Source organism: Hydractinia symbiolongicarpus, chromosome 8, assembly GCF_029227915.1.
Source record: "Hydractinia symbiolongicarpus strain clone_291-10 chromosome 8, HSymV2.1, whole genome shotgun sequence".
In the NCBI taxonomy this organism is placed as follows: domain Eukaryota; kingdom Metazoa; phylum Cnidaria; class Hydrozoa; order Anthoathecata; family Hydractiniidae; genus Hydractinia; species Hydractinia symbiolongicarpus.
In genome coordinates, this window is record NC_079882.1 from 25,442,601 (window position 1) to 25,470,069 (window position 27,469).

The following is a 27,469-nucleotide window of genomic DNA, read 5'->3' on the forward strand; positions in this document are numbered from 1 at the left end:
ATTGATGTAGAGAAAGTTTAGCAAAACTGGAGAACAATTTGATTTACTGAAGCTAATTCACGCCAAAAATCTGATTGAGGTTTTATGTCAAGTATTTTTACGTCTAATGAAGATTATTGCACCATTTTAAACAAGCTACAACTATTAATTTTAGTTAATAAGGTTTCGATTAGGTTTAGGTCATCTATATTTTTAATTACATAAGGCAATCACATTTTCCCCTGGACAAGCATTCTATTTAAATTTTGCTTTAATGATAGGTAAAGTAGCAAGAAAAATGTCTATATCAACATGTCGTTAAGAAATGAAATTTGCAAGGAGACATGTATTGTTGTTGACAGATCATCAAAGTTTCTGGAAACTTCTGGATCGAAATTAGACATAGAACAAAATTCGAAAAGTCGAGGATCACTATCTTTTCTTTCTGATCTTTATAAAACAACATGGACATGCGTTGTGGAAGGCGTCGTTGAATATTGTCGAATTGTATATGATATATTTCCACCCTCATTTAAGGTGTGTAATCTTTTAACTATACTTAAACAATACTTATTTGGGTCGATGAGTAAATTTGCTCATGCTTAATCTAGCACATAATATTGTGCACCAAGAATGGAGTTTGTCATTGAGAAAGCGAATTTTCAGCAGCAAATGAACCAACCTTGTTAGCTCAGAATTATTGCCACTGTCTGGTTTGGTATGGTTTTGTTTCCTTTATCCATTTTTGTTTAAATTTTAGGACCAATTTGATCTAAAAATCATAATTGGTCACAAAAGGGAGCATTTTTATTTTTAGGGCCAACCAGGATAATAATGCAATAAAAACTTTTTTAATGTCACCTTGTTTGAAATACTTTTTTTTTTGCTCACTGTGTTAATTTTTGTTGAAACCTAAACCTCAGCAGCAGATATTTTAACGAAAATAAATTTAGATTTTCTGATACACAACATGACAATCTCTGATGGAATTTAAACATTGAAAAGTAATGATGTGAAATATGGCTGAAAACGAAAAAGTACTTGGAAAATATACTTTTATAATAAAACTTACTTTAAGGGGTTGCCATATCCTTAACCCTATTCGGATTCCGCCCCCCCAGACGGTTTTTTTTTAATAACTCCTGATTGCTTTGTTATATGGCTATGATACTTACTGAGTTTCAACATTTATCTATTAGACACCTGCTTGCTAATTTTTTAGGTCCCATACCTTTCAGAGGCTTTGATATTGGCCATTACTCGAAACTACCCCTAAAAATCTCTATGAAATCCTTATAATGGGGAAAATATAATAACTCCTGTTAGGATTATCCTTAGAACTTGAAACTTGCAACACAACTTTGTTTCATCAAGAAGAATCATTTGGAATAATTTGAACACGTGACTAATCCGATTTCCCGATTTTGTCGGATTTTACCCGAAAATCGGAAAAAAACGGATTTTCGGACAATTTTTGGCAATTTTTCATCCGATCCATGTAAAAACCGGAAGATATGTTAAATAACTTTTATTTAGCTTTCAGAAACTTCAAACAGAATGTAAAAATTCGCTCTAGAACAAAAGTAATTATATTTTAAGCAGATAGTGGCATTTTTAACAATTTTCAAGCTTTTGATGACGTCACAGAAAATGTGCTGACGCAAGCAAATTTTTTTTGGCGCCATTTTGTTCCTTTTATGACGTACTATAAGTGTGCCAAGTTTGATTCAATTTGAACAACCCTATGAAAAGTTATTGAGGGGGGGGCGGAATCCGCCCCCCCGGTCATAGTATGTTCGAAAAACCCCGGACCGAATAGGGTTAAAGAATACAAGGTCAGTTGTGATGTTGTGATTTTAAATTTAGATTTCAGTGTGCTGCTCTGATGAAGTTGTTACTGATGTAAATACCTTTGCATTAGATAATCAATGCATACAGCAGGTAGATATAAAAAACATTTCATCTTACAAATCTCACTATTTTCCAATGCTGAAAGGTCTTTACTTCCACTAATTCATTTTATAAAGATTTGATTGTATGTTTTTAGGTATTGAAAGGATTTGGTGACATTGGGCCACCAAAAGAACCCGAGTATTGGGAAAGTGCTGTTTCGATCTACCCAGGTGTTGCACAGGCTGCCGAAAGGCTGCTGAAAGGTGTGAAAGAAAATTCAGCATGTACTAGAAGATTGATAGTGATTACGCCATTAGAAGAGTAGGTTTTTTTTTATTATTTCAGGTAACATTTATCTTTATATGGTTATTATTATGTGACCCTTTTTTGTCATAGTGAAAGTGATTCAAATTCAATCAGCAATGTAGTTTGGGAGATACAGAATCAACAAGACAAGGGAAGGTGTGGTTTTAGTTTGTGGATATGTAAATGCTCAAATGAAAAAGAATGTATAAATTGTACATTAGGGACATAAGATTCCTTAATGTACATCAAATATATTTATTATATGCATAGTTTATTAGGGCATACCTATGTAAAAATCGTTTTTATTTGCCTTATCAAAATTATTAAGTTACAAAATATCTAAGCCTAGGATGATGTCCATTAAACTTTAGATTTTAGCTGCGTATTTGTGACATTCAACTGCTCTGCTGTCCTTTCCGTCGCCATAAATCTCAGAAAAGTCCAATTAGGCTAAAATTTCGTCTGAATTTAAAATATGGGAGACTGAGATTTTACAGATTCTAGGAAAAGGGGATAAAAGTTAGACTGATTTTTCCTTTAATTTTATTTATATATTTTCTTTTAGTATTTGCCATATTGAATTGGTTGTAGTAAACATATCCATGAGAGATGATAACGTATTTAAAGCAAGCCGGCAGGTAAACTCATTTCCTTGTTCCTGTCTCTTTTTTACCTTTCTCATTTATTATTTATTTGAATTTGTGTTACCAAATAACTCCCTATATATTATTGCATCAACAATAACGATGTTAATTTTCTGTTAATCTTCTTTTTTTTGCCACCAATTTCTGTATTTGGAAAAAAATGCTGCCAACACGAACCTAAGATTTCGAAGCATTAGTGATTGCAAATGCAGAATGTTAAAATTAATTTACTTCTTATTATGCTTAGGTTTCTACTTATCTAAATGTTAAAACAATCACCTTCAAACATTTACAGTGTTCAAATAAACTTTCCATGTTAACTCGTCAACATTACAACTTAAGATCGACTATCATCACTGGAATCCCAATGAAGGTATAAATACATTAAAATAATTCTGAATATTTTATTTATGATTGGTTGACACAGCCTCCTCGGTTCCACATTGTTGTGATAAATATTCTCGAACACTGGAAAACGACTGCTAGACCAACAAAATTACTTTCCAAGTTATTCCTGCCACAACAGGACTTATTTATTTAAAATTTTACAAGTGTTTGTTTTTCAGGAAGAACAAAACGCAGGAACTTCTGCAAACTATGATGTGGAACTCATTCATTCAGCTGCTGCTCATCACGAAGTAGATGGTTTAAGTAAGCATGGGAAACTTATTTTAGTTATTAGTCAGTTATTTATGGTGCTGTTTTTAAATAATTTCAATTTTTCAGCGCCATTGATAAACCTATCTGGGGAAGATGTGTTTTGTAAACCACCAGTAACACTGAAATGGTGCACTCCAAAAGCAAGCACATTGCAAGGTTCGTTGTGTGATTTTTCTTTTTCTAACCAGCATACTCATCATATACAGGATTTAGATTGTATCTGGAAACATGGAAAAGGTACCTTTTGAAACATCAAAAACACAGGGACCTTTCTTTTATTTGTTAACAATTGGTGCTAACTCAATACAGCCACATTTTTTGATTTTACCCGAGTTATTATCTTTATAACATCTATTCATTTATAAAGTTTGAATGCACAGGTCTAAAATTACTGATGACAAAAAATTTTAAAATTAAATATGACGTCATAATTTATGCAGCATAATTAAATCTAAAATTCTTTAAATGTGAATATCTTGAGAACGAATAGAGCTTTTTAAAATGTTGACTTGTTAATCAACTTTTTAAACTCTATTAATAAAAGTCCAACATCATTTTATACCTTGAGTTTCCTTTGAGGTTTACTTTTTTATTGCTGTTCATATGTTGATACACTACTCTGAATCTGATATTGAGTAGTTGTTTCGTTTTTTTTTAGTGTTGTTTACTCTATCTCCTTTTGTTTAGATTTGCAGCCGTGTGTGGGAGCATACAGAATTACACCAGCTGAAGTTTGTTTGCTGATATATCATATATTTTCCTGTAGAATAGTTACTATATATATACTGTGTTTAACTTATGTATTTTTTTTTCACTGCAGGTAAATTCCAGACCTGCTGCTTGTCTTGTTATGTTTTTATTACAAGGTATGAATAATGCAGAAATTGATAGATGTAAATATCAAAAGGCAAACTTCATCTAATTTTAGAGTTTTTTACACCTAACTAAACACATTTATTTTCTTGTTAAACGTTGTATCTGAATGGGTAAGGAAAATACACGCAATATTTGTCTTTTGAGTCGTGGAGGATGGCAAGAAACAAACAGGGTTATTGCGTTCTGTTTCGTTTGTAGAAGGCTTTCAATTTTTTTGTAATCGTGAAATTTCTAAAAATGTGTCATTTGTTTGCAAACACAATTTTGTTGCCCCCCCCCCCCCCCAAAATAACACACGTGACAATTGGTAGACTTGTGGTAATAAGACTTTTCTCACGGTTGCAGACGTTGTCTTGTGTTGTAGGGAGAACAGTGATGTTAGAAGAACCAAAAAAATCTGGCGCGAAAGTTCTCACCCACATGTTACAAAGCCATGGAGGTATTATTTCTTTAAAAATGCTCCTGATTTTTATTTGATCTTTCATTTCCTCTCACTTTCTTCCTAATTTTAAGGGGATATTTATATTCACGTGCTCGTGGCTGGAAGAAGTCCGTTGGATGACCCACCCTCCATCACTGAAGGTATTGGAGGACGAGTTACAGATTATCGAGTCAACGTTAGTAAGAATTCTTTGTTATCTAAGTTTTTTGGCTTACTGCTGTATTTTAAGCAAAAAGGGATCTTGAATCTGATCAGAAAATTGGGCAAATTTTGGCTAAGTCCTGAGGAAATCGAAAGAAAGGATGAATCTTGTCATTGGTCAGTGTGTCCACCAACTTTTTGACTAAGTTCTTTTAAAAAATCTTAACTAAAAGTTTTTTTTACAAACTTGAATGAAGATTGGATAAATTTTAAAGAAATCTTTTCAGAATTTTTTTAGGACCTCACTGACAACCCTAAAAAGATCGAAATAGCTTCTATAATATACTACAATTTTTATACAGGATTTTGGGAAACTCATGAAAGAAAACAGATTGGCTCCTTACTCTGAAGAAGATGCTGTGGAAGCGAATAAAAAAGGTAAGTAGGAAGGAATAACAATTTTAAAACAAATATAAATGTGTACTGATTTTACTAACTAATTTTCATACCACTGATCAAAGCCCATTTTAAACTACTTCTGATACAACTAGACTGGTGAAACTTTTAGCTACCGGAGACAAACGTACCAAACTTACTTAATGATTTTAGATTATGTTGTTGTTTTTATTTTACGTTTAAACTCAGTCGCTCAATCCCACTACAATCTTTTTTTTTTTTGAGAAATGACAGTTTTTTGGACATTTAGGCTAGGCAGATAAAGAATGTTGGAAAGGCACTAGCTGCAATTTCGGAGATATCAACATTATAGTACAATCAATGTGATGACCCGTGAAGGTCCGGGAAATAGCGAATATAGTCTATGCTGACGTGAACAAGAATTAGTATAGGTTGAGGTTTTGGATCTAACCAAATAATCTAAGTTCGGCGTATACAGTTGGCTGTGTGTACGATCTTCAAAGTTTGACCTTTATTCTGATAATTTTTGAACAAGATTATAGTTTCATTAAGTTCTTTTTTATCTCGTTGATAGCTCCATTTGCAGACATGCAACATGACAATAAGCTCACCCACGTGTAGTCCATACATTTTTTTTATTCGTTGATGCAACCACCTTTGGATAACCCACCGTGCCTGTTCTTTAAGTCACTTGCGGGAGAACCCAGCACTGTGTTAAACGCCGTCCACACTTAGCAACCTAAAGCCCAACCCTTGTTGACCTTGTTGGCCTTGTTATTTATATAAAATGAACGTAGGTTTGAGAGAGTTTGCGAAGAAAATTTTATTGTTTAAAGATGAATCCGTTCCACGAAATGTTTTATCGCAGAAAAAAGCCTGCTTGCGTGTAGCACTGATTCCGTATAGGCCCAATCAAAAAAGTTTTATGAAATTAGATAAATCCGGGGTTTATCTGATGAATATCACGTTATGTATACATCATGTCAAAGAAATCTTCTCCTTTTCTTTATCGGTGGCAGTTCATTGGTTTATATCATTTTTTTAGCTATATCTCGATTGGAAAGATTTTCAAAACATTGGCCAATGGTTATCAGCGACACTTTGATCTTCAACATGCAGAGTGTGAGTGACAATTGTAAAATTTTTTAATTAATATCAGATCTTGTGAAACCAGTATAGAAAGTGTTGCGGAGAGGTTGCCAAGGCAAAGGCATTAAGCACGGCAAGGAAAGGGCACGGCCTAAGGCAGGCAGGGAATCGGCAAGGCAGGGGGGTAGGCAAGACATGGAAGGCACAGGCAACGGCATAGTAGGCAGGCACCAGGAAAGGCATAGGAAGGATGGCAAGGAATCAGCATGGCAGGGGTAGGCAAGGCATGGAAGGCACAGGCAAGGGCATAGTAGGCAGGCACCAGGAAAGACATAGGAAGGACGGCAATTCAAAGACACGACAAAGGCAGGTAGGGAAACTGGAATAGGAAACAGCAAGGCAGGGGTAAGCAAGGCATGGGAGGCACAGGCAACAGCATAAGAAAAGGCATGAAAAGGGTAGGCAATTAGTTTACCCGTCCTTTAGCTATATACTGCATTTCATGTCATGCTACTGTGGTTACCATCTTGCGTAGAGACAGACAGAATACTGCTATTATTAAAAAGAGACTAGTCGTTAGCCCGTGGAAAAATCCACGGGGTCGCCCGTCCTTTATATATCACATTTCGTGTTTCCGTTACGGGACGCGGTCACCCTTTTGAACACACAGACAAAATACGGCTATTATAATAGAGACTAGTCGTTAACCCGTGGAAAAATCCACGGGGTCGCCCGTCCTTTATATATCGCATTTCGTGTTTCCGTAACAGGACGCGGCTTTCGCGGACACACAGACAGACGACGGCTATTATTAAAGAGATAGTCGGTTACTCGTGGAAGATTCCACGGAGTCGTCCGTCCTTTATGTAACTCATTTCGTGTTTCCGTAACACGACGTATTCCTCGCGGACAGACCGACAAAATACGGCTATTATTAAAGAGACTAGTCGTTAACCCGTGGAGAAATCCACGGGGTCGCCCGTCCTTTATATATCACATTTCGTGTTTCCGTAACAGGACGCGGTAACCCTTTTGAACACACAGCCAGACGACGGCTATTATTATAGAGACTAGTTGGTAGCCCTTTGAAAAAACAAGGGGTCGCCCATCCTTTATATATCACATTTCCGTAACAAAAAGACAAACAGAGGCACGAACAGACAGACGACGCCTGCCCGTGTAAAAATCCACGGGATCGCCCGTCCTTTACGTTTACCCGTCGCAACAAGGTGGATAAAAATATATCTCATTTGATATTCGTTTTGGAATAGCTTAATTTATGATGGTGTCCATCAGTTGACATTAAAATTTTGAATCTATCAAGGGAATAAAAAAATTCTTCAATATAGAGTTAAGATAATTAACAAATTTAATAACATCTAACCCTTCGTAAAACAAGGTAGACAAAATATTTGTTTATCTAGTTAATTTCAATGGAAAAAATGTTGTTTTTTTCAAAGTATTTATTTTTTTCAATGGAAAAAATGTTGTTTTTTTCAAAGTATTTATTTTAAATTCAGCCTGAAAAATAGTTTAGCAATTGTTTGAATTTTGGCAATATTTAGGCCCATTTTAAATTTAGGATATTTTATTAAAAAAAAGTGCACCTCGTTTTACAAAGGGTTAGTAATAAAAATACATTTTAATATTGTGGCTTATACGGCCCACCACGACCGCGTCTCCCACCACGACCGCGTCTCCAACCACGACTGCTACTTCTACCACGATCCCGTCGCCCACCACAAAACTCAACCCCGCCATTATGCACCCAACGTCCAAACACTTCTAGGTCCATTGACCCGCTATGTCTAAGTCTGTACTGTAAAAATTTTGTCCATACTTGCACTTAAAGAAAAAATAATGTAAAGGTTAATACAATAAGTAACATAGATAATACCTAAGGTATACCAAAGTTTTAGATCCTAACAAAATTTTGAATACATGAAAAGTGATTTCTTACTCAATTCCATGTTGGGAGCTGTTTCGGTGGGGTCTTCTTCATTGGTCCACTCGACCCCACCCTGCTTTAGCCATCGGCCAAACGACCGATAATTCATGGAGCCAGGATGTTGTATCCTGTGCTCCACGAATTTAGCATAAAGTGAAACTATAAAAAACGGTATAATATATAATAACAGGTATAATTTTTTTATTTATTAATACCACTAATAGTAACAAAATCAATAATATACTTACCAAGTTCTAAGTTAATTTGTGCCGCCATTTTTTTCTCTATATTTGCTAAAAAACACAAATAAATCAGTTGTAAAACATCACAAATTATTTCTAGATTATCAGTACAGTACACTCCCGATAACTCGAACCTCAAGGGACCAAAAAAATAGTTCGAGTTATCGAATGTTCGACTTACCGGGGCATTCGATAACTCGAACTTTGGCCGATAAGTGAAAATAGTTCGAGTTATTAAAATTTTTTTTTCTTTTCTATTCTAACAAGAATACAGTCATAGTTATACATCACTGAAAAAAGTTCTAATGTGACTCTGTTTCACTGTAGCGGTAACGTCTCTCTCTGTCAATTAAAATACAGGAGAAAAAAGTTTTTGTCAACTTTGGAAGAACAATTTATATTATTGAAAGAAAAGTAGTCACTTTTTACCGAGATTGTTTTCATTTTTCCTCTGAAGTTCGAGTTATCGGGGGAATTTCTGTCCAGGTTCGACTTAACAAATGTTCGAGTTATCGGGGGTTCGAGTTATCGAGTGATTTTTGTGAGAAAGTATTAGTGAAGGTTCAACGGGAATTCAAAAACAGTTCAAGTTACTGGAAGTTCGAGTTATTGGGCGTTCGAGTTATCGGGAGTGTACTGTATATATTTTCGGATGCTTAGAAAGAATCTTATTATTTATGAATGTTTAATAATAAAATTAAAGAATGGTCAAAAAATCTACAAGGTGCTACATAGTGACAAAAAAATACAGTAGTCAATTTTGTACATATTTATTTGGATATTTATTTGGATATTTATAAAAAATTTATTACGTAATATGTGAACGGTCCCTAACTGTCTGGTGCAGACGATATAATGAAATACTTCAGAACAATTTTCTATATGTATACTAATATATATATTTATTATTAATTTTTCCCAAAAATACCAAGAAAAAAATGAATTTTCGCCAAATGGACAAAAGCTTGCTAAATTAATTCCCTTGTGGTAGCTAAAATTTACTGACTAAACTCACAAATAATCTATGCTATGGAACAAAACAATATCAAAGGAAATATTCAGTGCCAAATGGTTTTATATAACAAGTAAATGTAGCAACATATCTCGCCTACTATATACGGCCATACGTATCCAGAAGACGTTTAACGTAAGTAGCTTCACAGGTAATTTAAAATCTTGATTTGAATTCTACGTGACGTTACTGCTACCGTATAAAAGTAGACCTAACAAACAAGTTCAATCTGTCTATTAACTGCAATACTGGTAAACTTCTAATCATTTTTCTCACTTTGCAACCTTGTTGTCACTAGCAACTATGAGGGGTCCTATAACAGTAAGATACTATACTAATAACTGATATAAACAAGGGGAATTATTTGAGGATTATGATGATTAGAAAATTGTGTAACTCTTAAAAATAAAGTTAGAACAATCAAATTTCCAAACACAGGCTAGAACTAAGGCTCTACCACTCCCCACCCTTAATGCTACGATTTCAGAAAAAAGCTTGTAAAGTATATGCTTACCAAATAAATCCTCTAGTATGTCTCATCCTCTACTTTTTTCTCATATGTGATCAATTGCCATTGTTAATGTAAAGAAATTTCCTAAATGATTTACAACTAGAATGTTAATTTTCGTACTAAAGTAACTGCATTATGAATTAAGCAGTCAAAAAATCAAATGACATGATCATTTGGCTGTCCAAACTAACTGTGACAGAGTAGTCATGAAAAATACTGATGTGAAAAATTAGCAAAGATTTTACTGGTGGTACAATGACATAATCATGTCAAATTTTATACAGAAGGAAATTTAAAAAGGGTGTGGTTTCAAAATTGTTAAAATAACTTAAAAATTACATTACACAATGAAAATGGTCTCGCCTTTATGTATAGTACACATTTAAATATAAAATTAATTAATAAGAGGTACTTATCTGATTGTTTTTCATTTAAAATAACTGCCATGTTATATCTTCCAGTAGAATTTGAAAAAACTTGCTAACGTCTTCTACAAATTCCTTGAAAGTTTATTATAGTACCTGAAAACAGGAAAAAGACAAAAGAGAGCAACAAAGGAACTGAAACTGTACAGTATCATTCAAATTACAAAATACATTAACTTTCACATATTTAGTGCAAATTCAATTCCTTTTTATAAGGTATTAATTGCCGGTCTCCTCCATCCCCTTACAACCGGACCTATCCTCACCGATATATCTCTTTAATGTCCTCACATAATTTTTAATTTTTTTCCTTCGTGGTTTAAAATCAAGACTGTGTGATATCTTAAGTATCATCATGGCCAGTTAAAAATTATCATATAATAAAATCTTTTCATAATATACTCATTTTGAGGAACATTAAAGTGTCAGATTTTACATTTCAGGATTTACTGACATTGGTTTCAATAGTTACCATACTCAATGATGGATCATACTTAATTTGTAAAAACTTTTGCAAAATAAACACAAAAAGTTCAAATCTAATTTTTGTGTTAACTTAGTAAAACTTGAAACTTAGTAAAGTCAATCACAATGTTAAATTTCATTTTATGCAAAAAAACATTTCTTTTTTGGCTTAAACGCTTTCTCTCAGTAACGTTTCCATAAATTAAGTTATATGAACCCCTGGCATAATTTTAAGTATATATACATACGCAATATATGTAACTAAATTTTTAGAATGTCATACACTGTATGCTTTTATTAACACATAAAATTTTACAAAAAAAGGGGAGGAAACCAAGAAGTGACCCACTTTTAAATTGACTTAGCTTAATGTTAAAAACCTTTTGTTTTACATTCTTAGAAGGAAAAAAGACAAGAAGGTAAATCAACCCAAAAGTCAGGTTACAAACTTGATTATATTAGGGCCTTCAGTAACTTAAGACTTGGTATGTGTTAATGAGCATGCATTTTAGACAAAAAGCCTTGTAAATAAAAGATTTTTCAGTGTTAAATAAGGACAATTTAAATTTGATTATCAAAACTTTAATAAACTTTGAGTGCACACAAATGCTTAGGCTTCTTACAAAAAACGAGGATTAATTTGCCTTTAAATTGAGTTTGTTGATAATAATCACACATCGTGATGCCTGATGTTAGGCAGAGTATTTTTACTTTATTTTAACCATGATTCTTGGATACAGCTTACTATACATTGATATTAAATCAAGTATCTGACTTCGGCTTATTACATCCAATAATTACGAATTCATGGGCAGACGGTTGTTTTGAGAAACAACTATTCTGTCTGTTGAACTAAAAATGTTTACCATGATTCTTGGATACAGCTTACTACACATTGATATTAGATCAAGTGTTTGACTTCGGCTTATTACATCCAATAATTACGAATTCATGGGCAGACGGTTGTTTTGAGAAACAACTATTCTGTCTGTCGAACTAAAAATGTTTACCATGATTCTTGGATACAGCTTACTATACATTGATATTATAATCAAGTATTTGACTTCGGCTTATTACATCCAATAATTACGAATTCATGGGCAGACGGTTGTTTTGAGAAACAACTATTCTGTCTGTTGAATTAAAAATGTTTACCATGATTCTTGGATACAGCTTACTATACATTGATATTAAATCAAGTATTTGACTTCGGCTTATTACATCCAATAATTACGAATTCATGGTCAGACGGTTTTTATTTTGTTTATTTTCTAAATCAAAATTTTACTTCGCATATTGATTTCACAACAAATATATGAACATATACAATGTTTTTTAATGTATATTATCTGCAACATAGGTTAATTTCAGTTGTGATTATCATTATGATTGAGATGTGCATATAATACATGAGCAATCTGCAGATGGTGAAGGACAAACTGCATCTTCAATATCATCATCGCAAAACTCGTCAAGGTCTTTCAGCAAGTTAATATACTTTACTATAGTGATATCAAATTTTTTGATGGTTTCATTCGATAATGCTTTCAGTCGTTGCTCTTCCTCTTGTCTGGCTTTCATACGAGGATGTGTATTAACGTACAAGAGACGTTCTTGAGTAATTGGCTCGACAAGTGCCCAATTCCTTTCTTTTTCGCATCTTGAAAATGCAGTGTAAGCTGTACCAAGGTTATTTTTTTCCATCTGAATTGATTGTTGTAACTTGATACGCATGTGGGTGGCAGTTTTACCATCTCCAATCGACATACCCTGACTTTTAGCAATTGTTATCGCATATCCTGGCATCAATGGCAGGCCATTTCTGCTGCAACAATTAGATTCACATCGACCTTCAACAGCAGTAATTGGTATCCATGTTGGATGTTCTGGAATCCATATTGGGCCTTTATAATTTGGGAAATCGACAATGACAGCTATAGGAAATTCAGGTGGTGACATATTTGGCGAATAAAGGATTGCAATTACTTTTCCCATCGCACCATTATTAAGACCGAGGCCCGTAAGACCTTTTTGGTTCTTAGTGAGTATTACAGTTGCACCAACTGCCATTAAAGATCTCAGCGGTATTTGACCCAGTTGCTTATCAGTCAAAGAGTGGTGTTTACCACTGCCTCTTGATGGAATTACAGCAACAGGCACACCGAGGCTAGCTAATTTATTGTGATTTTCCTCATTAACTTCATTCCATGTTTCCATCAATGTAAGGACGCGACCATGCGAAAAGTTACATTTTTCGGTTTGTGGCAAACCATCTTCGTAACGACTATTTATATCTTGCCAGTCTTGTTGAGTGATCGATCCATTACGTATTCTAAGAAGTCGCTGCAAAAGAGCTAACTGATCTGGGCCTTGACGCATTGTTTCTGTAAGAACAATAACATCTTGAAACGAGCGATAGATTGCATAGCCAGCAAAGTTGATTGTCGAATCATCGTGTTTTGGTGGCTGATGTAGATCCAAAGCACGAATTGGTCCAAGCTGACCAAGGTCACCAAAGAAATTGACAGCTGGTACACCACCATAATAATTATCAAAGTCTCCCGTAGCCTCGCATAATCTTTGGCTGCACCAGGCCACAAGAAGCTTCGACTGCATGCTACGTTCATCAATATTAAGTTGAAATAATTTCAGCTCATTGTTTTCATGCATACCTGTATACTTTCTCAGCTTTCTTAGAGATACATCACCCAACGGATAGTCAGAAAGCTGGACAGAATTTAAATTCTTATCTTTTTTCAGTTTGTGTGGTGGTGGAGTCATTGAATGTATAGTGCGACCATTAGGTATGAGGACTGATGCTGCACCAGTTGGGGCCAAGTTCATAACAGCAGAATTTCGCTTAAAAATACGCCGAACGATTCTGGTGAGCGCAGTAATGATGAATGTTTTCCCAACACCAGCTGTTCCTTGTATTAATAAACGTAATGGCTGGGTACCTGTTGGCAAAGTTCCTTTTGCAACTTGCAATAAATGCTGAAGATTTATACCAATGACTGTTCTCTGTAATTCATTAGCATTTAAGATGTTTATTTGGGGTAAGGTACAATCATCAGCCAGATGCAATTCATTTCTTTCTGCTTCTTCAGATATAGATTGTAACCATGTGTCAGCATTAATTGGCCATTGACTACCAAAACTTTGAATTGCATAATTATTCCAATCAAATGTAGGCCCTCCATTGGGAAGAACTTGTTGTACATCCGGCTCATTGATATCAGCAACGTGATGCCTTGCAATATCTCTCATTATCGCTCTGCCTATGTTCATTTGTGCAATGACTGAATTTTGGGAACTTTGAGAACTTGCATCTGTATATTGTGATGATTGACATGAAGACTGATTATCGGTTTCATTATTGATTACACGAGTGTGACTTTGTTTTCTCTCACTCTTTTTATCGAATGATTGTTTAGCCTCCTTCAATGCATCTATTAATATAGGGGGACAGTTTTCAGTTTGAACAAAGGAAGCCAAAGCAGCAGCAAATGACTCATGTTGTCCCTTCAATTCTTCAGTATTATGCCACGTTCCAACAGAAAATATAACGAGCATAGCTTTTGCATAGTCCTCAGTAACAGGCCAAACAGGTTTTGTAGATATTCCTGTAAAAACTGGCACGTGATCTACTTTGCAGGTACAATTACATTTCTTGCTCCAGTTCCATAATGATATTTCTGGCTCAGTTTCTCTACGCTTATCGCTCAAGTATTTATCCAATGTGCTATTCTTTGTAACGGTTCCATCTTCACCAGACGTATCCAATGCTCGGAAGCCACTGATACCAATGTATCGAAAATTCCTGGTACATCTAGTCAAACGGCCACCACTATTAATAAAATCTGCCGCAGCACCTGGTACATCTACCAGACCAGCAATTTTTTGAAGTAGTCGTTGAGCCAAATTTTTAACAGTGCTTCCATCAGCAGTGTTTTCAATGAGATGCCGATAAACATGTACCAAATCTTCAGTTGAGGCTGCCCCCTTGCAAGCATAACCAGCAATGTATTTTTGAAGAGCCAGAAGATCCTGATCGATAATGACTTGACTGTCACAATTTGCTAGCCAACTAAGCAGACGTGTTTTAACATGCATCATTAGGCGAGGATGATCGCGTGGTCCCTCATATCTAGGATGTTCCCCTTTTGTTATGACAGCATGAAAAGGATGAATCTCTTTGCCACTTGTTTTTTTGGTTTGTGGATCAAGATCACCAAAATGAAAACGACAGTACTTTTTTGGAGCGGTATCCTTTTCCTTATTATTCTTACGACGATAACACAAACAACTGGAATTACAATTATGGAGACCTATTCTATTAACAAGATAAGTATGTTGCTCTCTTATACCACCTTCATGGTTAGCGACATCTGCAAGTTCTTGCGCCAATGGGTTATGGTCTGGAGGAGCTTGACTCCCTTCTGGTGTTGGCCATTGATTTTTGTTTGGAACCCAAGTTCTAATTCCAGAGGTATCTATAATTTCATTTCCCCCAGCAGGATGCAGTGAAGTAAATATGGGTGAAAAAATGTCATCACTGTCTTCATTTGTGGTTTGCAACCAATTTTGAAGTTCTTGTGCAGCAGTTTGGGATGCTTGTGAGTCAGGTACATCATTCGACAATCCATCCATGATTGTTTTGACCTTTTGAGCGTGTTTAGAGGACGATATAATTGCGTGACCATGTATCTCACCTCGACCTTTAGCGAATTCATATCGCCACCAACTATCATTATATTGAAACACTTTCTTGTTGACTGTGGCAAAGTAATTTATAGTCCTTGCATCAAAATACTGTGTGACGATATGAAGATTTTGTAGAATCATTTCCCGCTTGAATTTGCTGTCGTTTTCCATTTGTTGCCGCACAGTATCTTCGTTTAAATTGTTTATTAAGGCATGATACTTAATAAGTAATTCATGTAATGGTTTCCAATGAAATTCTGCACAACTGTTGGTATCAAAATAGGCCGGTAAATCGCCAAACTCATTTCGTCTGAAAAACAACAGAGCATCCACTTTTTTTTTTTGGTCTCTCCAGTATGGATCGGTATTCACCAGGTTTTTTCCAATACTAATAATTTTTCGTGGAACTGAATCATCGTCATTTTGTAAATTATCTCTCAGTTCAGCAATTGTGAGATGCGCATCATTTTATTGTTGGGAAACAAGAAAGCTACCCTGCTGTAGTGCTTGCATTCGTAAACGCATATTCAATAAGAAAAATTTTAAGTATGGATGACGCGCTACACGATTATCAGAACAATAATATATATGTTCGATGTATTCTTCAAAGTTAATTTTACTCAACCTTGGAACCGTTAAGTCACAATTTCCATTAATAAAAACAGTTGGGTATGCCATAGTAAAAAAACCAGGAGTTTTTAATTCTCGAATAGGCTGCTCTCGTGTATATTCCAAATTTGCATTCGCAATTGTGCCATGTTCAAGAGCTTGATTAACTGCATCTTCAGAGCCCAAGAGCTTCTGCAGTATTGTTCGCAACTCTTTGTCAGCATCTTTAGATTCAAGTGGACAAACTAAACCAGAACGGGTTATACTTTCGTCATCTTGAGGTAAGTTTTCCAGAAATTGATTTTCAGCAGGACCCTTGTCTTCCTCTGGTATAATATGTGGCATTTCAACAACAGGCAAGCCAGGTAATTCAGAACGCATCTCTGGTAAATTTTGAATGCGGTCATATTTTATCGAAACATCCTTATAGTACTCATTCGGTAGGAACTGAAAGTAGCGTCCTTTTAAAGGTTTGTCAATGTGATCAGAGCCATTGTATAGATGTTCACTATTAGTATCTGGATATTCAGTGCCACCTTCTGGGTATCCAAAACACAGCCCTCGTAATGCATTTTCAACTTTACCCCTTTGCACAGTATACTGTTGAACTGAATTTCGACTTCCTTTCTTTTTAATAACCACTATTCCAACCTGAGATGGTAACGATGGCAATTCTTTAGCAATTTGCATTCTCTGAGGAAAACTGATACAATGTCCTTTTGATGCAAGCATGCCATATCGCAGGAGGTGTATATTCATGATAACAGTGATACGACGAATCAATGCTACTTCCAGTATGGTCAAATTTTGAAGATATGGTGGTACCGGTAAAAAATGCATATCATTATGGCGGATGTTATCGTGTAATGGGCCCAAATCATCATCATCAACTGACAGTATACCGGAAAATCTAGCAGGTGTTGTTACATTCTTTTTAAAACGACTAAGGCTTTCCCGATGACACCTGTCACACCTTCCATCGCTGAAAATTTTCCAAGGCTTAACGGCAATTGGTTTTGTTTCGTTTTCTGCAGTAGGACTGATAGGGGGAGTAGCATGAAATACTGGTCGGGTTTCACGACAAGTTTTACAGGTTGCCAAACTATGCAACTTCTCACCTTCTTCGAACTGTATTACAGCTGCAACAACATCAGGATTTTGATGAATAGAGGAGGTTTCATTTCCATAAATTTGATCACTGGTCTGGTTGTCTGTGACAATTGTCGGAACTGACTGTGTGGTTTGTATGGACTGAGTGGTTGGTAAAATATTTACTAGATTGTGTGTAGTAATTGGAAGTGTAAGGTGTGGCAGGGAATATGTATGTTTGGAGGCAGGCGGTTTTTTCAAACTACCATTTTCCTGATTACTTACGGCTGTTTTAGAAATGTTTTTTTTGCAGCTATAAATTATTCGCCTGTGTCTGTTGAATGTTTCCATACTTGTTTCATTAACTTTAGGTTCTTCATATTTAATATTTAACTGAAGACACTTTAGCTTTAAAGCAGGTTCTTTATTATAATTTGGCTTGCGTTTACGCTTGGTTGTAGGTTTGGTTGTAGGTTTAGGTGTAGGTTTGGGTTTAGGCTTGGATTTAGGCTTATGTTTAGGCTTAACTTTTTTTGGTATTATAGCAGCAGACATATAAGATTTCATTATTTTCTCTACTAGGAGGTCTTGATTTTGATTCAAAGTAGTAACTTCCTTTTCACCAGGTTTTTCATTAGTTATATTTTCAGGATATTTTGATGACAAACAAGGAATTTTTTTAGGTGGACTGAGTGATGTGGATGATGTAACAGGAGTAACGCTCACATTATCATCAAAGATCAACGATTGATAGTGATTTTGATTAACCCTGCCAAGCAAAATGAAAGCACCTGCAGTGGTACCATCAGTCAATAGATGTGCCACTTGTTGTTCACCAGGAATATCATGTGTTTCGTCATGAGTAGGACTAATGAGGGTATATGGGCGTGTTGCAGTACTGGTATCGGCTGTTATCAAAATGTTTACGCCCAAAATTATTGCAGTAGCCCGTATGAAAATCTCTTCAACATCAACAGTAGGTCTTGACTGAGTTTGTATGTCGCGTTCCCACTCTTCCGGCTTTATGGTTAAAAAGATTCTGTTATTTTGAAAAATTTCTAGATTACTATTTTCTCGAACAAATTTGACCACAGCTGCTCGTAGTTGAAGATGATTCTGGAAATGTAGTCCAAGGGGCACAATTTGTCTGATCTCAGGGCGATTAAGTTGCTGTACTACTGCTCTATAAAAGCAGTTGCCATCCCCTTTGGTCACTTCTCGATATGTTATATTTGACAAACCAATACTTCTAGCGTAAGCGACTATTTGATCAGCAGAAGTTGACTGATTAAGAAGATGCGTAGCATAGGAATCCTGTAGTGCTATTTGGAAGTCGATATCATTGTTATTAAAAGGCCCAGGATTGCTTTCAATATCGCCAGATAACAGTAACAGTAATTTCAAAGACGCAAGATTTATATTACAGCTCAGACAACACATGAAAATTATTGAAATAAAAAGTTTCAAGAAATGAATGAAGTTGTTGTTACCATCGATCTGGTCAAAAAACATTTCAGAACGGCTGTAAAAATTTGTTGTTTCATTCCTAATGTTATTGGAGCAACTAGCAGCTACATTATAAAAAGAACCAATGGTGGCACGATATGCTTGGACAGATATCATGATTAATTTGTCTTGATTATTCTACGATGCTACAATTAGCTACAATGTGACACAATTTTATGATGCTACGGTTGCTTCCTAGCTGCAGTTAGCACCTAAATCAGATATAAACATAAACGTATATCTTCTTACTTTGGTGACTGTGGCAATGTAGTCCTTGAATCAAAATACAGGAGCAGGGAACAAAAAATAAGATTTAAACAGTAAGCTACAATTTCTACGATTAATAGCTATCTAGCCAGGTATATAATAGCCAAAATGCAAGGACACAGCTGGGGACAAAAATCAGATATAAAGATGCACCAAGCTGCAGTTTACACCTAGCTAAATGTGTTTTGTTTACTAACACAAAAGAGACGGACAAAATTATGAAATAATACTTATCCAATAATCCAGGAAGTATCAATTTCGTTCCAGCAAACAAACACAACACACTCCGGTAAATTTCCAGAGGGTTTGAAAAAAGTGGCGCCAGAAAAGTATATTTCCATCGCTTAAACCACGTGTTCTACTTTATCCAATCAAAGCGAAGAATTTTTGTGTTTGGAAAAATCTACGTGTTCCATTTTGTCCAATAAATCAATGGAAAAAATGTTTGTTTTTGGAAAAACTATAGTTACCTCATTCTCGTCCCCAGAGCCCTTTCAAATTTATCTCAAAGAGCTCTGGGGTCGAGAATGTAGTTACCTGCGTCTGCATTAGCAAGTTCGCAGTTTGTTCCGGACGCAATATATCGCATATAAATATGTTGAAAAAATATATCACGGGCCAATGACATTACTTTTTGTTTATAATCTAACCAATCAGAAAGTGCTAAGATGTAAATAAACATGGTATCCGGTGTCCGTTTACCTACCGGTGGGTCAAAGAAGGGTCGGTTTCATTTAGGATACTATACTAGCTAGCCAGTTTTAATCCTATAGATATTCCTAATCAGGGCAAAATTACCCGACTGAATATAATATGTGTAGTCAAAAGATATGAGCCTGTCAAGAACAATTCTTTTTTTCCAGCTACTTTTATACTAGCCAGCTATATGTTCACTAGCTTTAGTTAGGTAGCTAGTGATGATCTTTTTACATGGCTTTGCATTAGCTAGGTAGCTAGCTAAAGGCTAAAAAGTTGTTCATTACATGTATCAAATAGTATAATTTAATAGAAAATACAGTAAACAACTTCCCTGATAAGACAACAATAGAAAAAGCAAGCTTAATTACGGATTACCAAGGCGTGCATTATAGTTATGTTTTTCCTAGCCCTGTCCAGGATTCGAACCCAGATCTCCCATTTCCATAAATGAGTGTCATAGCCATTAGACCAACAGGGCATAATACATAATATATACATGGCATACAGAATTTTAACAGTTTCACATTATACTCAGAAACTTACTAAGCTTTCTTCTGTACCTTGACTGTTAATATTGTTAGAGTTATTAACAACCAATATCGTCAAATCCATATATACATATATTTAAATATTTTCAGTATAGCTATAGGTGTTGACGATTGCATGATAACCGTTCGTCAGAATTTGCCCTGGTAATAAAAAATGCAGGTGTTGGATGTAAGCATCAGAATTTAAAACGTCTCAAACAAATAACAAATGTATATACATGTTCAAAAAGTTTCCCGATATATATATTTATATTGCAATAATTTCCGTTTCTGTAACTTGAGCCGTACTGGTGTATGCTCACTGGCAGGGTTAAAAAAATTTATTTCCTGACCTGTGTACAATATAGCTACAATCGTCCACAAAAATATGGCTTTCCATTCCCCCTCAATGTTGAAAACTACTGCCCTTTGTGGCTGACCAACGTAAACGATTACACGTGACATACCTTTACATAAACATTGATCATCAGTGGGGACCGAACGTACTATTTGCAGAATATGTGACTATAGCTAGCTATGTTTTTTTGCTGACTTTTCTAAACTTTTTGGTTCTTGGTTTTTCATATATAAAACTGTCAGAGCCAACAAATTTTGTGTTGCTGACTTTTCTAAAATAGTAATGTCGCGCCATAGATTAGTGGTTATAGCTCTCGTACTCTGTGCGGGAGACCGGGGTTCGATTCCTCTTGACGGCGATTCAACATGGGCGAGTGAATGTTACCATACCCCCGGGTTAACCCAAGCCATGTGAGGGAAATTGGGAAGATGGCACACTGTGTGGGCCGTTGGATGTTGCCGGGAGTTGTCTAGTAGAGCGCGGGCCCTAATTGGGTCTGCGTAGCTCAAAATGAGCATTAAATACTCTAGGACTCTCCATCAAGCCATGGCCCCTCCTGGAAATAATAGACAGGGTATATCCCTCGATATTTGTGAGGCTAGTCATGTAAAATATGCACATCTATCTATCTATATCTATCTATCTATCTAAACTTTTTGGTTTTTGATATATAAAATTGTCAGGGCCAACAATTTTGTGCACAATTGTAGCTAGAAACAAGCTATGTGATGGGACAAAATATAATTATTGTGTAGTACATGTATAGCTATATTGGTAGTTTTATCCCAGCTAAGTGGTTAATTTTATGCTAGTCTTTTTGCTAGCTATATAAAGGCACTTGTTGCTCTTTTTATGCTAGCTAGCTATTACTCTTTTAAAGTTAGCTAGCTATACACTATATCCTATCTAAGGCTAAGAAGGGGTTCATTACATGTAAAAAAAAAATAGTGATATACTAGCTAGCTAAACATACCCTTTCTTCGTTTCTTGAAAATGACCTTATATATATATACAATATACAAATTACGCTAGGCCATCTTTAAATAAACAAAAGCACTCCCTCGTTGTGTCAATAAAAAAACACCTTGTCTCGCTTAATTTAGCAATTATATAAGAGAATGACCGGATTAAAGTACTGGGCAACCCAGTCCAAAAAAAAAGTGGCACGAAAATTCAATGATTTTGATGTATAGTGGGGGCGGAAATCCTATACACTCTCCTCCGTCCCTTATATTTGGCTTATTTAATGAGGAAATGGGCTCCGCTACGCTCCGGGCGCTGACGCGCCCTCCGCTTCTCTCCGCAAAAAACTATATTTAAGGGCTGTTTATATGGAGGCTAGCAAAAAAATCTCGATTAGGCTGGCTGGCTCGGCATAAAAAACTACCTCAGTTGGCTGGCTGTCTCTGAAAAATGAAAACGTTTAATAATGCAGAACAAAAGAAATAATTTTCATAACAAAAAAATTCAATTACGTGAGTATAATAAACTATCTGAGCTGAGTGGGCTAGCCCGCTTTGTTACTGTTCATATGGAGTTTTATCCAGCCCACTTGCCGAGATCTCGGGTAAAATAGACCAGCTACTGATTGTATATTTTTATTTCATAGAATTTAGATCCGCTTCTCCCACTGCTTTTAAAACCTACCTTGACAGAAGAAGAAGTACAAGATTGTAAAAAGGTGATGGCTGTTTGACATTAAAATTTTCCCTTTTTTTTGTTTTCTATGTAAGATTTTTTAAATGTTATTTAAGGTTATATATCGATTGCAAGCCATGGAAAGCAGAAGCGAGGCCCTACCGTTACCAATCGTAACCTTAAAAGGGAAAGGAACCAAAAAGTAAAGAACTTGTTTTTTTTATACAAACTATTGTTTTTCGGGATTTAAGATGTTTTTCTTAGATAGAAGTATTTAATTCGTGGAGTGTTATTTTTGCACTTACTATGTTTCACGCCCGCTTTGGAATCTGCACATTTAAGAGTATTTGTTTAATCTCATTATGTATTTCAGATAATGTAAAATCATATTTACTTATTTATCGGTTGTCATTTACACTGAGGATGATTTGTAGTCTTGTGAAAGCCTGTGATTTCTATTTACCTACTACACTTCTACATTTCTTTACGCTTACTACACCTTATAGTTATAGCGTGTTGAAGTGTACAAAAACTAACGTTTTTATTATTGTTATTATTCTGCCACCTTAATTTTGTGTTGTTACTATTAAACGATTGGTGAGCTGGCAGATAATGTCTAATGCTTTATCCGTGACCCGCGTTGATGTTTTGAACCAACGACAATACATCTTGTTGTTGTTTTTTATAAGCATACATAATTTTCGAAACCAAACTCGTGTATGCTTAATTTTTTCAATAAAAATTCAAGTGCTCAATCGTCGGAAAGAAATGCGGAAAATAGCGATTCGGGCAACTTGGGAAAAGCTCGATGGTATTCTTATCATATGGTTATTTTTTTACTAAACCTGAGCCTGCATATACTTATAAACGTTATGCTTATAAAACATATATTGTCCGTACTCCATGTGAATATACTTTAACGGAGAAAATTAGTTTATACTCGAAAATAGTTGTCTAAATATTGTACGTTCTTGTCGTGAATTATTTTTATATTAATTTTATTTCCACAGAGAGGAGCAATATAAACAAGTATGGTCGGAGCTAGATATGTTTATCGAAGGTGCATCAGCGACCTCTTTTATGCATAAAAAGGTTGGTGTAACACAATTTAGTTTAAAATTGATTTCCATCAGTGCGAATTCTCTTATCTCTCTGGCTTTTGACCCATTGATCTTTTCTCGCACTGGTGGAAATTGCAGAGCGACACTTTTTTTGCTCTTATCACCAAATTCCAGTGCGATAGTCAGAGCGACAATTATCAAAAAGTTTTTTCCGCCCAAAAGTGCAACTCTAAAGAAATACCGAATGTCCTTTTAAAAAAATTGAATAGGTGCAATTGAAATGTAACTTCAGCACATGCTTACACGTGTTGAACACAAGACATAGTTTCATAATTGTTGTGAACTGAGCAGTGTCGTAAAAAAAGTTTTTATAAAATGGGAATAACAAAAACACTTAAGGGGAGATAAATATTTAGCAAAGGCTCTTCAAATTTTTTTTATGTCTGTACGATAAAAGTTGAATGTTAGAGATTGTTAAGAATCTCCTGAAGCAAGATAACGTAAAGTAAGAGCCAGCGTTCAGCTGCAGGAATTGACTTTCAAAAATTTGTTTCTCTTTTTTGGATTGATGGACCTACCAGAGACAATAAATGTTCGAATCTATCAGGAGACATTCGAAGAAATCTATGAAATAATATTATATAAAGTTGCAAAGAAAAAAAAACAGAAATGCTCTCCATCACTATCAAAAAGGAAGCAAACTTGAAACTAAAACTTACTAGATAAGACGGGGGCAAACAAACCAGTCCAACATTTCATCCAACATGGACAAAAATGTTGGATGAAATGTTGGACTGGTTTGCCTTCGCCTATACCTAAAGTAAAATTTTCTATAGTACAATTTCATTTCTTGAAGCAGTTGATTATACACCCCTTTCAATTCTCTTTCTCCATAATATTGACGAACCCAAGAAAATGTCGATTTTCTTCGTCTCCTTCTCCTTATACTTCTAATGACTATTAAGGCATCTACAGCTTCTTCTCCTGTCTGCCATCTTGAAATATGTGTATTCACATTAGAAAATTTCGCACAAATAATAATTTGTATTGGCATGCTATCGCAAAACTCATTGGCAGAGTAGAACTCCTGTCGCACTGAAATTTTGTGTAATTTTAGAGCGATAGGAAGATTCGCACTGGTGGAATTCTACCTTAAGGGTATAAACTTTCGCGTACTGAAACTTTCGCGTTTTTGGCCCTTTTTCGCGAAATTTTTGCCTTTAGAAATTTCAAAACAGCAAAATGCAAAAGTTTTTTCACGCGACATCATAGCCAGTTTAAAAAACGCGAAAGTTTGAAAAACGCGAACAAATCTTTTTTTTTTTTCAATTCGCGAAAGTTTTTTTCTCTAAATTTGTTTCAAAAACCACGAAACGTGAAAGTTTATTCCATAAATTTTGCCGGTTTTTGATACGCAAAGTTTCTGCCTGCAAAAGTTTCTACCGTTAAGTAAACACGCTGAAGGTATGACAAATGAAATATAAGCATTTTTATTTTTTCAGGTTTTAGATTGTATTCGAGGTACTCAAGAAAGCCCAAGTGAAACTAAAGCCGGAGAAGGTAGTTAAATTTTTTGGAATTTCATTTTAAATGATTTCTTATGTGTGCACCTACTCAAGCTTTTGTTATCTCAGATAAAAAGTCAGTGGAGAAAAGCGCGACTGACGCATCGTGGAATGATCTAGACCGCTATCAGCAAATGACAGAGCGTGAAAAGAAAGCGTATAACGAAGCTCCTAGTGATCCAAGAAGAAGACGGAGAACAAGTGAGGGTTCCTCAACCAAACAAATCGATGCACAACCACAACCGACAAAAAAATCGCCACGTCAAGACGAGCCGTCGAGTAAAGTACGACGCATGAACACGTCACGGACGAATGTGACGAACATCCCCGGTATGGAAAATTTTTTTGCGGTTCAGCGCGAAACGTGAATTGTTACGTATTTCATGTACTACAGAAATAAATTTTGGACCAGGCAGGGATAGGTTAGTGATTTTTACAAGTGCACGCATGTAAAGTATTTCACTTGGTTAATGCACTGTTTTTAAATTTATTATCGAGTTCATATAGTTATAGACTATGCTTGTGCGCCTAAAATGGACGACTTGCGCTTCGACGAAAAATTATATATAAGTTTGTTGAGTGTTCTTGGTAAGATCCACTTGTTTCAAGTTCTTGTTTATGTTTATGACTTTTAGCTACCCTTCAACCAAAATCTTCCTTATTGTCAATATGGACCAATCATATAAACTTAACTGCCTCAAGATTGCATGAAGAGTTTTTTGGACGAAAACAATCAGAAAATGGAAAATACGAACTGTATAAAAAAGAGCAAGACCAAGCTAGGTATGTCATTTTGCAACCTCGTTTCCAGGACTTCTTAGGACTTCTTAGGATTTTTTATATTTGTACGACCTCAAAAATCTGAAAAGTGACCATCCGCGAAAATTTGTCCCCGCGAATTTTTTGAATAATACCCGTTCCCGAAATACATTGTTTTTAAAATTTTAGAATTTTGATGTTTGACTTTAGGATCATATTCAACATCATTAAATTTGTGTGTGTATACATTTTTAAGTTAATCCAACAAGTGAAAATGTGTTACGGTCAAAATCTTGTTAATTTTCTATTTATACTTAAAGCCTCGGATTTCACCTTCTATCAAATTTCAGTTGAAAAAGTTTAGAAATAGCAGTGGTACATCAAAGAAAACTAATTCGGGAAAGGTGTATTATGTGATCCGCGAAATTTATATAAGAAAATTTCCAAAAAATTTCAATGGTCAAAATCTCCACTTCCACAAGCGTTCGTACTTTCCATTTTCCTTTGTCCCCTCCCCGTTTTCCCATAAGAAAAGAAACGGGTAAAAGTATTTACCTTAAAAGTTAAGCTAATTTACGCAAAGAGATTTTTTTTTGTGAGGTCTAATAAATACATTTCGCGAATGAACCAATTTCAAGGTTTTTCCTCAGGGAACTATTTTCACGAATGTATATTTTCGCAATTTTTATTTTAGGGTTATTTATTGAGAAAGGCAGCCATTAATTGACCTTAATCATATTATGAAGTATTTTTTTTACCAACCACAAAAAACTAGAGAGAAAAAAATGTAAGAAAAAATCATATTGCTTTTCCAAAAGTTTCGAGCGAGTTCATTTTAGCGAGTAAAAAATGTCTAGTAATTCCGCGAAAATTTATTTTCGTGAATTAAACTGTTTGGGAGTTTTACGCAGACATTTTTTTTTTCGAATATAAATAAAATTTGCAAAATTCATGATAATTATTCTCGTAAGGTAGACATAAAATAAAGTTTGTTGAAGTTTAAATTCCAAGGGAAATAACTTTCGGAGTATATCCTTTTTAAAATAGTCATTCATTTCAAGGATTTCTTTGAGAATTAACTTTCGCGATAGTCAGGTCTTGAGTACTATGTAATTATTTTTAAGGTAATACGATGTTTTTCAGCTTTCTTTATTATTTATAAACCAGTTTTTTTTTATTTCAGTCAAGATATGAAGAAGACGTATAACAGCAAACCAGTAAAAGAATGGGTTTAGCACCCGTCCTGACATGGTGAGATGACAGCGAAATACATGTATGCATCGAAACTTATTCAACATGTGTTGTTTTTAGGAGACACAGAGATGTTAATCACAACAGTGATGTTTGGGCAACATGTAACATGAAATAAACCGTATAATTATTTTATCATGTGTAATTATTATATTCTAAAGAAAAAAAAATCTAAAAAATCTAAAAATTATAGCGTAAAATTTAAAATAATATAAAGCCCTGTGGTGAAAAAGAACCTGAAAATTTTAAAACTCTCACAGTAAATGTTACTCTAGAGGGTGTATTTAAACAATAGTTTAACTAGGAAAAACATGACTAAAATTTCTTGACCTGAAAGTTACGTTTCTAATTATTGTGGTTACCATATGGCCTACAGAACAGAAAAA

General features: G+C 35.1%; 2 protein-coding genes across 3 annotated transcripts; one reads left to right on the forward strand and one right to left on the reverse strand.

Moving 5' to 3' along the window:
- Positions 1–260: 260 nt before the first annotated feature.
- Positions 261–27,161, forward strand: LOC130655311 (integrator complex subunit 13-like). 2 transcript variants are annotated; one of them, XM_057458048.1, is made up of 21 exons: positions 261–516; positions 1,846–1,920; positions 2,027–2,193; positions 2,269–2,334; positions 2,744–2,816; positions 3,070–3,195; positions 3,389–3,473; positions 3,549–3,638; positions 4,170–4,213; positions 4,303–4,348; positions 4,723–4,797; positions 4,872–4,975; positions 5,304–5,379; positions 6,404–6,480; positions 22,419–22,490; positions 22,564–22,649; positions 23,458–23,539; positions 25,011–25,068; positions 25,143–25,403; positions 25,709–25,856; positions 27,016–27,161. In XM_057458048.1, exons 1-21 carry the CDS (start codon positions 292–294, stop codon positions 27,065–27,067), a joined length of 2,088 nt encoding a protein of 695 aa, XP_057314031.1. In that variant the 5' UTR covers positions 261–291; the 3' UTR covers positions 27,068–27,161. The 2 variants fall into 2 exon arrangements, with proteins under 2 accessions (XP_057314031.1, XP_057314032.1); XM_057458049.1 differs by lacking the exon at positions 27,016–27,161 and adding an exon at positions 26,527–26,603.
- LOC130655313 (uncharacterized) lies at positions 7,794–12,434 on the reverse strand. Its single transcript, XM_057458051.1, has 4 exons — positions 10,164–12,434; positions 8,644–8,688; positions 8,408–8,554; positions 7,794–8,292 (listed from the first exon to the last, which is right to left on the reverse strand). The coding sequence occupies exons 2-4, from the start codon at positions 8,669–8,671 to the stop codon at positions 8,090–8,092; spliced, it is 378 nt and encodes a 125-aa protein (XP_057314034.1). The 5' UTR covers positions 8,672–8,688; positions 10,164–12,434; the 3' UTR covers positions 7,794–8,089.
- Positions 27,162–27,469: the final 308 nt, after the last annotated feature.